The sequence below is a fragment of the Pongo abelii genome, chromosome 14, assembly GCF_028885655.2.
Source record: "Pongo abelii isolate AG06213 chromosome 14, NHGRI_mPonAbe1-v2.0_pri, whole genome shotgun sequence".
Lineage (NCBI taxonomy): Eukaryota > Metazoa > Chordata > Mammalia > Primates > Hominidae > Pongo > Pongo abelii.
The window spans coordinates 34,289,020-34,303,777 of record NC_071999.2 but is presented as its reverse complement, the minus strand read 5'-3'; the positions used below and the strand labels follow the sequence as shown (position 1 = coordinate 34,303,777).

Below are 14,758 nucleotides of genomic sequence, written 5' to 3'. Positions count from 1 at the left end.
TGAGTTTGTGAAGAGTTATTATGAATTCTATTTTAAATGGAGAAAACTGAGATTCAAAGTTAATGACTCAGCCAGGGGGAAAGAGAGCAAGGACAGGGATGTTATTCCTACAGTGATGATGACGAAGTGCACAGAGGCAGGAACTTGCTCAAGGTCTCACCACTGGATCGGGGCAGAGATGGAACTGACTCTGGGTTAGCACTGCGTTCTCTCTCCACCAGAGCATGCTTTGCAGATGAATATGCTACAGTGTACAAAAGATACACAGGCATTCCTTACAGGGTGGAATTCTGGCAGGGCCTTCTAACCAGTACAGCAAAGAGATTGTGCATTTTCAGGCTATACAGGTCATGCTTCCTCAAAGCTGGCATGCTCGGCTCAGACCATATCTCATTCACAATAATAGCGCATGGGTTTCTCACAAGTGTGACATGGGGTACCTTGGGTTCTCCTGACCTGGTAACTTCAAAGGGCTCCATTGTTGAAGGTTCCAGGGCTGCTTTGCTTCTATTTCCCCAGATTCTCCACCCCATGTCACACCTCCTGGTCTAATTCAGTATTACTAGCAAATCCTCAAATCCATCACCTTAAACTACATGGCATGCATGACGGCCTGCATAAAAGCCACTGATTATGTTCAATTAGGACTTTAAGTTTTTTAAAAAAACATCTTATCTTCTGTGTTTTCTTCTGGCATTTATCTGGAGAGAGAGAGAGCGTAGAGATAAGAAAGACAGAGAAAAAAATACATTGTGTGGGAAGTGAAATGCCACGGTGATTTCTGAAGCCCATTTGGAGTTACCGGTTGTGATTTACTGAAAAGAAAATGAAATTCATGTCCACCATCCATCTTGCTGAAATGTCATGCCAAGTGTAGCTGTAGTAGCAGGGAGGTCCAGTGGAGATGCCTGCAAATCACCTGCCAGCCACTGTTGGTCTCTGGTTTGAGAGCCACGTGCATGCTACAGAGAAGTAAAACTCCTGGTCTGCAGGCCAACAAGGAATTTTCCTGGAACATGGAAGTACATAACTACAGGGAACTGACCCCTAATCTTGCCATGATCCCAAAAGTGGGGCCTAAAAGCTCCAACTTCTAAAACACGGAACATATTATCAATACATTATATCAATATTTATTGCTTTGTCCATCCTATGAAACCTTTATCAAGGGCTTGTTCTGACTCTAGATGATGTCTGGAAGGCAGAGTCCCAGAGCAGGCAGTGTGACTAAAATAGGATCACCGAACTTCAAGGAACAGCCCTGTTTTCCTCTTTAGGCACAACTTGACAGTCAGTGGGAAATATGACGAATCACCTTCCCTAATTACAAAAATGCTCATCTTGACCATGGCCAGTCAGGCCTCTTGGGCTCCTTGAAGATGTGTTTGTAACTTTAGTTCTTACAGGGGTGGGCATTCAGCTACTTTATGCAAGCTTACCAGATCACGTCATGCATCGTGACTAGACCAGAAAGGAAGGTATGAAATTCACATTGGCCATTTTCTGCTGGGGTTAAAATTCTGGTTGGGGAGGAGGCTGAAACTATTGGTAAAATGGAAATTTCAGGGCTGTCTACTCATCTTGTCATTTATTACCACAACAGATTGATAAATTGCTCTTTCTGTTGAAAGCTTTAAACAAACAAAAATAACAACAACAAAAAAGAGCAGCTCAGGCTTCTATACTGGAGTAGAGGGGAAGGTGAAGGATGTCATAAAAGGCCAAAAAGGAAGCTGCCAGGGGACATGGAGCCACTTCACATTCTTCTGCTTTTCTTTTCAAATTGACCAGATATTTCGTTAATTCACTTTCTTATTTGGAGAGCATTTATACAGCACTTTTACTTCCTCCCATGTATAGATACCAGGAGGTCCATATGTGAATCTCAAAAACGTGCATTTATGTTTATGCTTTTTCTCCCCCAAGCACACCTTGGTGACTTCAAGGTGGAGCACAAATACAGTGGGACACGAGGCTCCCACCTCTGTTGCCTGGGGAAAGGCTGGGAAGCTTAACTGCTCCATGGATAATAACAGATTCAGTATACACACACAGATCCAGACATTTGCATAGGAGAAACCAACCTCCCTGCATTTTCAGAAAAATTGACGGTACAGGGAGAAGCCGAACCTCACCCCATGCTGCTCTGGGAACTGTGAGCATGGCCTTGAGAAGAGTCCCAGGCCAAGCACATTCCATTGCCCATCAACAGCCGATGTGGACAGTCCTGGGGCCCTGTCTCCCTTTGTTGTGATGTGAGCAGTAATGTCAGAAAGTGACCATCTCCCCTCGAAAATGCAAACAACCACATGCTCCATTTCCTGCAAAGATCCCACCTTCAAAAATGTTCCTGTATATCTTTTCCTTTCATTTTTTACACAATTTCCTCTTTTGGAATGAAGATTATTAATGATTCTTCCCAGACGTATTTCTTTCACACCTAAGGATAAACGTGGCTCCCCAAAGATGATGGGATGCCTCAGGAGATTCTGCCTGAACTCCTGAAAATCCAAACTCACTCTGATCAAAACTCAAACCCAAAACAGCAACACACACAAACAACCGTCACCATCACCACACTCTCCTCCAACCAAAATGCTCTTGGACCTTCATGAAATGGGGCCTCACCTTTCTAAAGAAATGCTGCGTGGCCACGGCGAGGGCATCAAAGCCACAGATGGCCCTCTTCAGCTCCCCTTGCACAACGCCCAGCTGTCTGGTCTGCCGCTCACACCGCTCCTTCAGCCGCAGCACCAGCTGCCGCTCAGCCTCACGGGCCTGCGGGTCCGGCTTGGGCGGAAACCCATTTCGAGCTGCCACAGTCCTCTGCTTTGGGTATCCTGTGAGAAAGAAAACCAAACCCCAGTCACCTGTGAAAAAACACTCAGCACACATGTGACAATGGCTTCTTATTACACAAGGAGTTCTTCAAGTGGTAGAGAAGAAATTGCCCATGGTTTGTCATTTTTTAAGGGTTGAAAAGAAAAAACAGACAGGGACTAAAATTATTGTTCCATTAATGTGGTTGTAAGTGCAAGGCTTCATGCTTGGAAAAAGAATAATAGACAAAATTGCCAAATTCCTTCCAGCTTCCGACACTTCTTCTAGGCTTGCTTGGAGACAGAGAAACTTTTTTTTTTTTTTTCTTAAAGGAGATTACTCTTTGACAATGTCTAATGGGAAATTAATCAATCAATCCAGATAGAAGTCAGACTTATAATCGTCCAGCAACCTTTTAATTGGGCACCAGAGAATAACACCTCGATGCCCCTTTCTTCGCCTTAGAGGCTGCTCTAGTGACCCTTTTCTTCAATGTCACGTCCAAGTCACAGCCCTGGGTACCTCTGCTCTAGCGACTCCTGACTTTAAATTCCTATAGCACCAATGTATTGTGAGGTCTCCTGCAACATATCCCTCCAATGTGACTTGAAGCCTCCTCCATGGCTAAAGGTGCAGTCTGAGCCACCGTCCCCTCTCACTCTCTGATGGGAAGCCCTGCTTCCTCTCTTCCTTCACTACGCCACAGCCAGAATGACCTTTGCACACTAAGGCAGGTCATCACCTGTGTGGACCCCTCTGCTCACCTTCTCTCACGGTGAATAGCAAGTCCACACACCTTATCACGGCCGGCAAAGCCCTCTGGGACTTGGCTCCTGGCAGGTGAATGTGAGGGGCTGTAAGGCCACAGAAGAAGAGGCAAGGAGCTCTGCCTGGGGTTGAGGACAGGGTTCTGGGCATTAAGGAGAGGTGATTTTTAGGTTGAAGCTCAAAAAAGAAAAGGCAAGGTCCCCCAAAATAGCACAGAGGAAAGCACTCCACCACAGTCCAAGACCCATGGGTGGGCAGGCGTCTTCCTCTGGTCCCCCTGTGGGAGGCGCAGACAGACCCGGGACTCGCAGGTGGTCGGAGAACCCCTGCCATTGACAATGGGCTTACATCTCAAAGACACTTCGCTCTAGTAGATCACACTCCTAGAGGACATGACACAGACACTGACCAGCACAATCATAAATCCACTAATATTTCAAATGTTTTCTTCCTCTTCTTTTTCCCTCTCCAAGATACCAGGGAGCAACATATAAAACAAACCAGAAACTGGTAGGCCCTTCGGTACCTGGTGCACTGAGACAACGCAGAGTAATGGGTTTGTGAATGTGCAAGTGGCCTCATCTTTTAAGGGGAAAGTGGTTAATTGATCTAAATGCTTCTAGTGGTTAATTTAAGGGTAACCATGCTAATTTTAATTAATTCCTTCTCCTCTTAAAAAGTCATCAGAGATTGCCATGTAACCTCACATACGGCATATCTTAAATTATTCTGACTTAATAGAATAGGAGAATGTGAAATCACTGCTTCATAGAAACTGTGTTTATGATAGCAGAGTACATAATATTCCAGAAAACTCCCTTGCTTGTTGTAGGCAAATCAACCCGAATATGTACTTTATCTCAAGATTCTCAGTGCTGAAAACAAAACAAATATGACTACCAACTAAACATCAAGAAAAGGTGAGAGATTTTATTGCCTGCATTAAACTCTAAGACACAGCCTAAGACCAAAGACAGATATTTTTTTTTCCCACAATTACTGTTTGCCATTTTATTGCTATGGCTGGTGATTTTATAAAACACTTCAGTGCTTTAATTAATTTGTTGAGGTACCAGGTGCCTGACACTGTTACAATAGAAGGCACTTCTTTTAGAAATCTAAAGGAAATAATAAAACAATTTCCAGCTCAGTGAATTAGAGCTAATTGTAACCTATGGTACAGAGAGTCACCTCTGAGCTTGCGGATGTTAGCAGGTGCTCACACTGTCATGCATTTTTGGCTGTTAGATTTATTTCTGGGTAGGATAGCTCCTAATAACTACCACCTTTAATAATAATAATAATATCATCATCATCATCATGATGTTAGAAATTATACTCAATGGTAAATGGACAATATAAAAGGATTCAGTGAAATTCTATTCTTGGCACTTACTTTGATATTGGTGTCATTATTATATTGCTTTTACTCACCTATTCAAAATTCCAGTGTTCTACTGAACAACAGTGCAAAAAGCTCACCTCTTCTGGGGCCAGTGAACAACCCGCGTTCTGAGCTAAGACAGAGGCTCCCCTGACAACACCCACTTTTGGGATCAACACACCAAGTGAAAGTTTAGCCTCTCTGTGACACCAAACTACCTTGTGAAACCAATCCTGGTTCAGGACCGGTGGCACTCAATCACTGTCAGAGCACAGATCAAGGCTCCGGCACCAGTGCTAAGACTTTAGGAAGAAAAAGCTGAGAAACAAAGTTGGTTGTAGAGTTCTCTATTGCTTTAAGTTGAAAAGGGTCCTGCCATTCTCTAAACATATCCAGCGTGACTTTGCCTAGGACTAGTAATCATTGTACTAATAATCATTGTACTGTCACTGGCAGTCTTTTGTCTTCGCTAAAAACAGTATTCTTTCTCGTGCTGTCATCTTTGTTATTACTTCTATAGCTGATTCCCTGATGTACTGTCTGTCACCTCCTTTCCTGTCCACCCACATGTCAGACTGTCCCCAGGGTGGTGCATAAAGATTGCAGCTCAGGCTCACTGCCACCTTGGGGACAGAGAGCTTATGTTGAACGAAGATCACTGACACAGCCAGCTTCAGCTGTTTCAGAACAGGTGTTTGCCTGTCATTTTTCTCTCAAGAGCCAGAACACAGTGAATCTAGAATGCACATCTGCTTAGGAAGTACCAGGTTTGTGGGATAATTAGATGGCCAACTTGTGGAGGGTGGTGATCACAGGCAGCTCACAGGGCACATGGTGGGCCTGGGATGAGAAGTGGTGTTGATGTGGTGGTGACCCACTCCTGACCTCTTCCCCATCATATTTCTCAGGAAGAGCCACCATGCAGGCTTTAAAGGAGGGGCATGTCATGTTCCCCCATGACACTTTTAGATGTAGGAGTGTTTTGTTATCACCTCCTTCCCTGCTCCTTGCAGTATTTCTATTGCTTCTGGGGTAGTCTAAGGTTCAAAGCAGCAAAGTAGGCAGGCATGCCACTGACCTCACTATGCAGGCAGCCAGAACCTACTTAGACTCTTTCCAAAGAAGCAATGCTCTGGTCTCCTACAGTGTCTTTCTGATTTCCACCCAGATGACAGAGGAAATGGATATTAGTGAATAGAGGCCTTCAACACAGGGCTTATCAATGGATTCAGAATCTTTAAATGAAGGGAAAATAGAGTAGAATTGCCAATTTCTTACTGACTGGCCCTAGTATACTACCCAACTGTTAATGAGCCTTATCTCCAATGTACTTCCTTTTCTGTGTGAAATATACAAGCAGAAATACCCAGATTAGTGTTTTGTCATGACCTACACACAAAGCTGATTTCACATGCATGCTTCATGTCATATGGTTTTTGGTGACAAAAACATTTGACACCTTCTATTCAGCACTTACTCTGTGAATGAGACAGTGCAAGGCACAGTGGGAAATGGTAAGAAATACAGCCAGTCCTCGCCCTCAGGCAATCCATTGTCCTGTAGAAGCCTGGCCAGGCCTGGCTGTTGGTCTTCTGACCACCTTGCCCAGGGCTCTTACCAATTAAGCACATTGCTGAACCACTCTACAACATCTCTAACAGATCTCGCGGGTTTGGGCGCATACTCTAAATCTAGAACACCCTCCTGCCATCTAAATGTTACCCCAATCATAATCTCTTTGTAGCTGTCCTACTGGCTACATAACTCTGGTTAGGAGAAGATAGAATCCATGCTGATCTCAGTGGCAGCTGGCAACTGTGAGGTCTCCAGGGAGAAGCTGGTGACCTTCTACAGCACAAAGGTGGATACAAACAGTTTGCGTGCAAAGGCTAGGCATTGCGTGCAAAGGCTGAGCACTGGAGAGGACACGGCCCTTGAAAATGGAAAGAAAATATTAAAAATTCATCGGCAGCCATCCAGTCCCTATCCAGAGGATTGTAACGGATGAAAAAGCTTGGTTGAATTTTAAAGCTGGAAAGCTTAACTGACACAATAACAAATAGTGCAGCATGGGAACCTGCATATTTATAATATCAGAGATGGCCCATGACCTTCACACCATAGACAAGAAGGCAAATAATTATAGGACAGAACTTTGACAGCTTCCCACTTAAAGACAAAGCACTTCACAGGTTTGGTCAGCATCGTGACAGAGAGCAGGACACTCTAGGGAGTCCCTGCACTGAGTTCTTCGTGGACTTGGACAGGCTTTATTTTTATCAAACCCATCTAAATTTATTTCAAAAAATTTTGCCCAGTGGCCCACTATTTTCCTACTTAGTACTGGCAATGGCTTGGCTGGAGTGAGCTGGTGGTGGGGAGAATCTGAGCAGATGGCGTGTGGGTGGGGATTTCCTTCCAGCCGGTCCTAAGTACAGGTCGGGGCAGGAATTACAAATTTGGGCAGCACCAGGCCATCCCTTAAGTACACCCTATAGGAGCAAGGTACTTCCAAGGTAGGAGCAAATTCTTTTTTATTTTGATGTACAGAAGCACCGGAAAAACAGGAAGCTACAATCAGGGTTTCCAGATCTAACAATAAACACTTTGCTCATATAACCCACTCTAGACAAGATAAAACGTGGCATACAATATTTTCAACTTTAGGAAACGTATTGTTATTTACAAGTACAGGTGCTATTTATCAAGGTAAATCTGAATACCTTTTTTCTCCAAGGGTGAAAAATAGTGGCTTAATAGTGTTATGACAATTGCCAAATTTTTACATTCAAATATAGCTACTTGTGGCCAAGATGAAGTAAGTGGGATTAGACTTACCCTCTCATTTGAAACCAGCAAAAAAAAAAAAAAAAAAAAAAAACATCCAAAATATACAAGGTAATGGTTTTCAAGACATTAAACTGTAGGCAATGAAGCACAGTGATCCCTGAGAGTCGGAAAACAAACAAGGTGAGTCTACAGTTGCTTAAGCTCATTGCCCACGTGACTTTTCAAACTGTGATGCAGGGAATTGGGGAACTCAGGTGGAGCCTGGAGGTTTCTCTGAGTTGAGAAAGTGGATCTAGGGGCTCAGGGAGGTCAGGAGTTAGCACATACAACGTAGGGTACCAGAGAGGATTGAGCTCCACAGAGAGAATGCTGAAGATCTGAGGAGTGACCTCAAATTTTCAGCCAGGTTCTGAGCAGTGCATACCTGCCTATGGAGAGAGGATCTCAGGATGGAGACAGAACTCTGCCAAGGATTAGTGGGACAATACTTAGAGTCCACCAAAGGCCACAAATAGTTCCTATTCCCAGCAGCCAGCATGGAACACCTCATAATTCGTGGGGCATCATGTAAAGCACTCAGAAGGGTTTTGCTCAGTAGTAGAAAAATTAGCCGGGTTTTGCTGAAAGCAAAACCCGGAATGATCAGACTCCTTCTGAGTGACATAACTTTACTCCAGAAAAAAGCTTAAGAATACTATGCGGGCTAGGCATGGTGGCTCATGCCTGTAATCCCAGCACTTTGGGAGGCTGAGGCAGGAAGATTGCTTGAGCCAGGGTTGACTACCCTGGGCAATATAGTAAGACCTTGTCTGTACAAAATCCTTAAAAAATTAGCCAAGTGTGGTGGCATGTGCCTGTAGTCTTAGTTACTTGGGAGACTGATGTGGGAGGATCGGTTGAGCCAGGGAAGTTGAGACTGCAGTGAGACATTATCTTGCCACTGCAGCGATGGGCAACACAGTGAGACCCTGTCTAAAAAAAAATACTATGGCAATAAAAATATATCCAATACTCATAAAGGAAAAATTCACAATGCCTGTCATTTAAAAAACATCCCCTGGCATGCAAACAAGCAGGGTTATACAACCCATAATGAGAAGATGCAATCAATTGAAACTGACCAAAAAATGACACAGATAACAGAATTACTAGATAGGGACAGTTAAACAGTTATTGTAAATATATTTCGTATGTTTAAGAAGCTAGAGGAATAACTTAACATGTCAAGTAAAACAAGGAAGACAAAAAAGACCTAAGTAAGAACTGTAGAGAAAAAAATTCCAATGTCTGAGATGAAAAATACACTGAAAGGATGAAGAGTAGATTAGATACTGCATAAGAAAAGATTAGTGACACAAATTTTCATAGCAGCATTAAAGATAGCAGGAAAAAAGTGGAAATGACCAAAATGTCCATCAACTAATGCATGGATAAACAAATTGTTTTATATCTATACAATAGAATATTATTCAGCCATCAAAAGAAATAAAATACTGATTCATGGATGAACATTAAAAACATTATACTAAGTGAAAGAAACAGACACAAAAAGCCTCAAAGCATATGATTCCATTTATATGAAACTTCCAGAGTAGATTAAATCCATAAAACAAAAAAGTAGACTAGTGGTTGCCAGGGATCACTGAAATGTATACTTGAAAAGGGCAAATCTTATGGTATGTGAATATTAGTTCAACTAATAAAAAACACTCAATAAGGATATTTTGATAGGCCCATTTGGACATGGGGATATTTGGCTGCCATTTTATCAAAATGCCGGCATCAAAACAGCTGCATCAGAATGTCCTATCTTTAAGATATGGTCTCTGCTATCAGGAAGGCTGGAGCTATGGGAGACTGAGAGCTCTGACGTGTTGGTGCTTTACATGCATCATCACTCACGTTCACCATAACCCTGCAGCATGGGTAAAATTTCCATTTCACAGAAGAAGAAACTGAGAGAGAAGTTGTATAATTTCTGCGAGGTCACACATGATTCACCAAATTAGGATTTAAATCAGTTCAGTCTATTTTCTGCCAATATCACCTGGCAAGATTTAGAAAACGCTGGGGAAGGGTTTCTAGTGAAGGCAACTAAGAACCAACACTTGCAGATGCATGCAAAAAGAGAATAGGCAGATGGGGTTGTTCAAAGAAGCAAAGGAAGGAACAAGTTTCAGAAAGAAAGGAGTAATCAATAATGTAAAATGAAAGTGCTAAGGAACAGGACATATCTATTAAGAATTACTAATGCCAGGCACAGTGGCTCACTCATGCCTGTAATCCCAGCACTTTGAGAGGCCAAGGCGGGATGATGGCTTGAGCTCAGGTGTTCGAGACCAGCTTGGGCAACACAGAGAGACATCATCTCTACAAAAAAATAAAATAAAATTAGCCAGGTATGGTGGTACACGCCTATAGTCCCAGCTGCTTGGAAGGCTGAGGTGAGACGATTGCTTGAGCCTCGGAGGTCAAGGCTGAAGTGAACTGACATCATGCACTGCACTCCAGCCTGGGTGACAGAGCGAGACCCTGTCTCAAAACAAACAAACAAACAAACAAACAACAACAACAAGAAAACAAAACTTACTAATCAAGAAATCAGTAGTGGCCTTTGTAGTAGAATAGTGGGGTGTCTAGATGGCAGCAGGTAGAGTCATTTGTAAGCACGGGGACTGGGATGGGGAACATAAACAATTCTTTCTCAAGCCTGGGTGTCCAGATGGGGAGAAAGATGTGTCAGAAACATGAGGGTCAGGGGATGTTTGTTGTTATGGCTTGTTTTGTTTTGGGGATGGGAGAGATGACAGAAAATATAGGTCCTGCCATGATTCAATTTACAGCCCAGGAGGGGAAAGAAACTCTCCTTAAATGTGCCACCCAGAAAGCTTCTCCTAGGCCAGATGTCATTTGAAGGCCCAAAGGCCTGATGGAGGCACTAACCATTTCAGTTGATTTTTTTTGATATTCAGTAATCTGAAAAAAGAAGCATCACCATCAAAAAGAAATGAAGATCTTGGAAAAAGAAAAACTGTCCCTCCCAGATCTCTCCACCATGGTTATGTAGCATTTCCAGGTTGCCATTCTTAAGGACTTGAAATCCACCTCCACCTGTGGTGGCAAGAACCTACACTTGCCCTCAATGATTGCCCCTTCATGTACATACCCTGCTGCTAGGAACTGAATGTTTGTGTCCTCTCAAGATAGATGGGCATATATATATATATATATATATATATATATATATATATATATATATATGCCCTAATTCCCAATGTGATGACATCTGTAAGTGGGGCCTTTGGGAGGTGATTAGGTCCCGAGAGTGGGGCCCTCATGAATGGGATTAGTGCTCTTATAAGAAGAAATATAAGAGCAATAATCTATCTCTCCCACATGTAAGGCTAGCAAAAATGTATCCATCTGCAAACAAGGAAGAGGGCCCTCACCAGAATCCAAATCAGCCAGCACCTTGATCTTGGATTTCTCAGCCTCCAGATTCATGAGAAAAAATGTCTGTTATTTAAGTCACCCAATCTATGGTATTTGTTATAGCAGCCCAAGTGGACTAAAACAACTGCGTAACAACCAAGAACATGATAAGATACCACTCTCATGGACTATGTTATATTACATATTAAGAGGAAGATCATCTTGGGTGAGCCTGGCCTAATCAAGTAAGTTTACTAAAAGCAGAGTTTTCTCCAACTGGTCATAGAGGAGTATGTCAGAGATCTGAAGTCTGAGAAGGATTCAACACACCATTACTGCTTTGAAGATAAAGGGGGGCACATAGCAAGGAATGTGGGTGGCCCTATGAGCTGAAGGTGGTCCCTGACTGATGGCCAGCAAGGAAACAAGGACTCTAGTACTACAAGCACATGAGATAGACTCTACCAACAACCTAAATGACTTTAAAAGCAAATATTTCTCCAGAGCCTCCAGTCAAGAACTCAGCCTAGCTGATTTCTTCATATCAGCCTTGTGATAATTTGAGCAGAGAATTCAAGTTAAGCCACTTCTGGATGTCTAACATACAGAACTGTAAGTTAGTAAATAAATGTTATTTTAAGAAAAAGAAAGGGAAAGGAAAAGTAGTGAAGAGATAGCAAGAGAAACTATCCAGAATGAAACACAGAGAGAAGAAATACTGAAAGAAATGAACAGAATATCACTTTGAACAGGAGCTGTGGGACAACTTGAAGAGACCTAATAAATATGTAATTAGAGTCCCTGAAGATGAAGAATTAGGACTGAAAATATTTGAAGAAACAATGGGCAAAACACCTAAATTTGATGAAAACTGTATAAAAACAGATCCAAAAATTTCAACAAATTTCAAGCACAAAAACAGGAAGAAAACAATATCAAGGCATATTGTAATCAAACTGCTCAAAACCAAAGATAAAGAGAACATCTTTAAAGCAGCCAGAGAAAAAAGACACATTATGTACAAAGACCCAAAGATAAGAATAACAGCAGATTTTCCACTAGAAATCATTCAAGCTGGAAATCACTAAAACAGCATCTTTAAGTACTTAAAGAAAAAAAATGCCAAGTTGGATTCTGAACAAAGCAAAAATATTTATCAAAAGTATAGGTGAACAAAAACCAAAAGAACTCACCACCAGCAAACCTCCACTACAATAAATGTTAAAGGAAGTCCTTCAGGCAGAAGAAAAATGATACCAGATAGGAGTGTGGATCTACAAAAAGAAATAAAAAATACTAAAAATGGCAATTAAATGAGTAACTCAGACTTCTTATTTAAATTTCTTTAAAAGAAAACTGAGTGTTGATAATCAATAATAATAAAAATGTAGTATAGGTTCATAATATATGTAGAAGTAAAATATATAATCACAATAGCACAAATGCCAGGAGAGAGATGGAAATATGCTGTTGTAAGATTCCTACACCATGTACAAAGTGATATAATGTCACTGGAAGCTAGAATGTTAAAACTAATGACATATATTATGAACCCTAAAACAACCATGGAGAACACAAAAATAAGAGACAGATAGCTAATACACGAACAAAGGAGATAAATGGAATCATAAAAAACTATTCAATGCCAAAAGAAGGTAGTAAAAGAGGGAAAAGAAAAGAAAGAGCATATGGGTTAAATAGAAAATATGGCAAGATGGTAGATTTAATCTCAATAAATCAGTAATAACATCAAATGCATATGAAAGCCAGAGATTTCAGATTGGATAAAAATGTAAGATCTCATTACATGTGGCCTATAAGAAACCTACTTGAAAATAAATAGACAAATAGATGAAAAGGTTAGTATGGAAAGATTATACGACGCTGAAACTAAGAGAAAGCTGAAGTGGCTCTATTAACAATGAAAAAAGTAGATTTCAAGGAAAAAAAGTATTACCAGGGATAAAGAAGTTCATTTCATAATGATAAAGTGGCCAATTCATCAAAATGATAAACTAAAACTTTATATACCTTATAGAGCTTCAGAATATATGGAGGAAAGGCTGATAAAATTGACAAAGGAAACAGACAAGTCTGCAATTATTGTCTGAGATTTCAAGCCCTCTCTCAGCTACTGGTAGGACATGTAGAGAGAAAATCAGTAAGGGTATAGAATACTTGACAATGCTTCAACCAACTTGACCTATGACATTTGTAGAACACTCCACATAACAACAGCAGAGTAGACACTGTTTTTAAATATGCATGAAATATTTACCAAGACAGACTTTGTTGTGGGTCTTAAAACAAGGCTCAATAAATTTAAAAGGATTCGAGTCATCTGTGACATAATAAGAAATATATATTTGGTCTCTGTCCCCAATTTCTGACACAGAGCTCCTAAAACCCTTGTAATTTCCTGAGTGATATGAGTGCTAGAAGAATCCTTTGTTCTAACATTTGGTTTTGATCCCAGTTCCTGTCACAAAGCTCCTAAATCCCTTGGAATTTCCTGGGTAACAGAGGCATCATTTGCCCTAATAAACTCTCTTGGTGGCTCCTGGATAGGGAGCTGGTCACCAAAAAGACCAAGCCATGATTAGAAGCTTGGAACTTTCAGCTCCCTCTCTCCCCTTCCTCTGGGGCTGGAGATTGAGTTAAGAATCAGTCATGCCTATGTGATGAAGCCTTATAAAAATCCCTGAAGTATAGGATTCAGAGGGCTTCTGGGTTGGTGAATGCATCCAGGTATCAATAGGGTGGAGCACCCTCTCTCTGTGGGGACACAAGCTCCTGCACTTGGGACCCCTCTGGACCTGACTCTGTGTACTTCCTCATCCAACTGTTTATTTGTATCCTTTATCATATCTTTTATAATAAACTGGTAAATGTAAGTAAGATGTTTCCCTGAGTTCTGTTGGCTGTTATAATAAATTATTCAACTTAAGGAGAAGATTGTGAGAACCTCCAATTTGTAGCCAAGTCAGACAGAAGTGTGGGACACATACACACCTACTACTTATAGTTGGCACCTAAAGTGAGGGGCAGTCTTGTGAGATTGAGCCCTTAACCTGTGTGGTCTGCGCTAACTCTGCATAATTAGTGTTATACTTGAATCAAATTGTAGGATACCCAGGTGGTGTCCACAGAGAAGTGGAGAATTGCTTGGTGTGGAAACCCCACACATGTGGTGTTAGAGGTGCTGTGAGGAGAGGAATAGGTTTTTTTTTTTAATCATCCAAAGTATGTTCTCCAACCACATTAGAATTACAAATTAGAGATCAATAACAGAAAGATAGTTGAGAGGTCCCCAAATATGTGCAAACTAAACAATACACTTCCAAAAAATCATGGACTAAAGAAGAAATCAAAAAGGGAAATCTGAAAATATTTTGAACTCAATGAAGACGAAAACCCAATGTGTCAAAATTTGTGGACTATATACAGAGAAATTTATGTACTAAACACATACACAATGAAAGAAAGACCTCCAACCAATGACATCAACTAATCAAACCCAGTATAAGCAGAAGAAGAGTAAAAAGAATAGAAATCAGAAAGTGA

At 41.3% G+C, this 14,758-nt stretch overlaps 1 protein-coding gene across 4 annotated transcripts in view; it reads right to left on the bottom strand.

Moving 5' to 3' along the window:
• The window catches only part of MTUS2 (microtubule associated scaffold protein 2), a 688,859-nt gene that overhangs the window by 139,231 nt on the left and 534,870 nt on the right, over positions 1-14,758 (bottom strand). For all 4 annotated transcript variants that reach the window (XM_024257582.3, XM_054528634.2, XM_054528635.2 and 1 more), the window contains exon 8: positions 2,629-2,840. In XM_024257582.3, the coding sequence (XP_024113350.2) occupies positions 2,629-2,840 (212 nt within the window). The remainder of the gene's footprint in view (positions 1-2,628; positions 2,841-14,758) is intronic.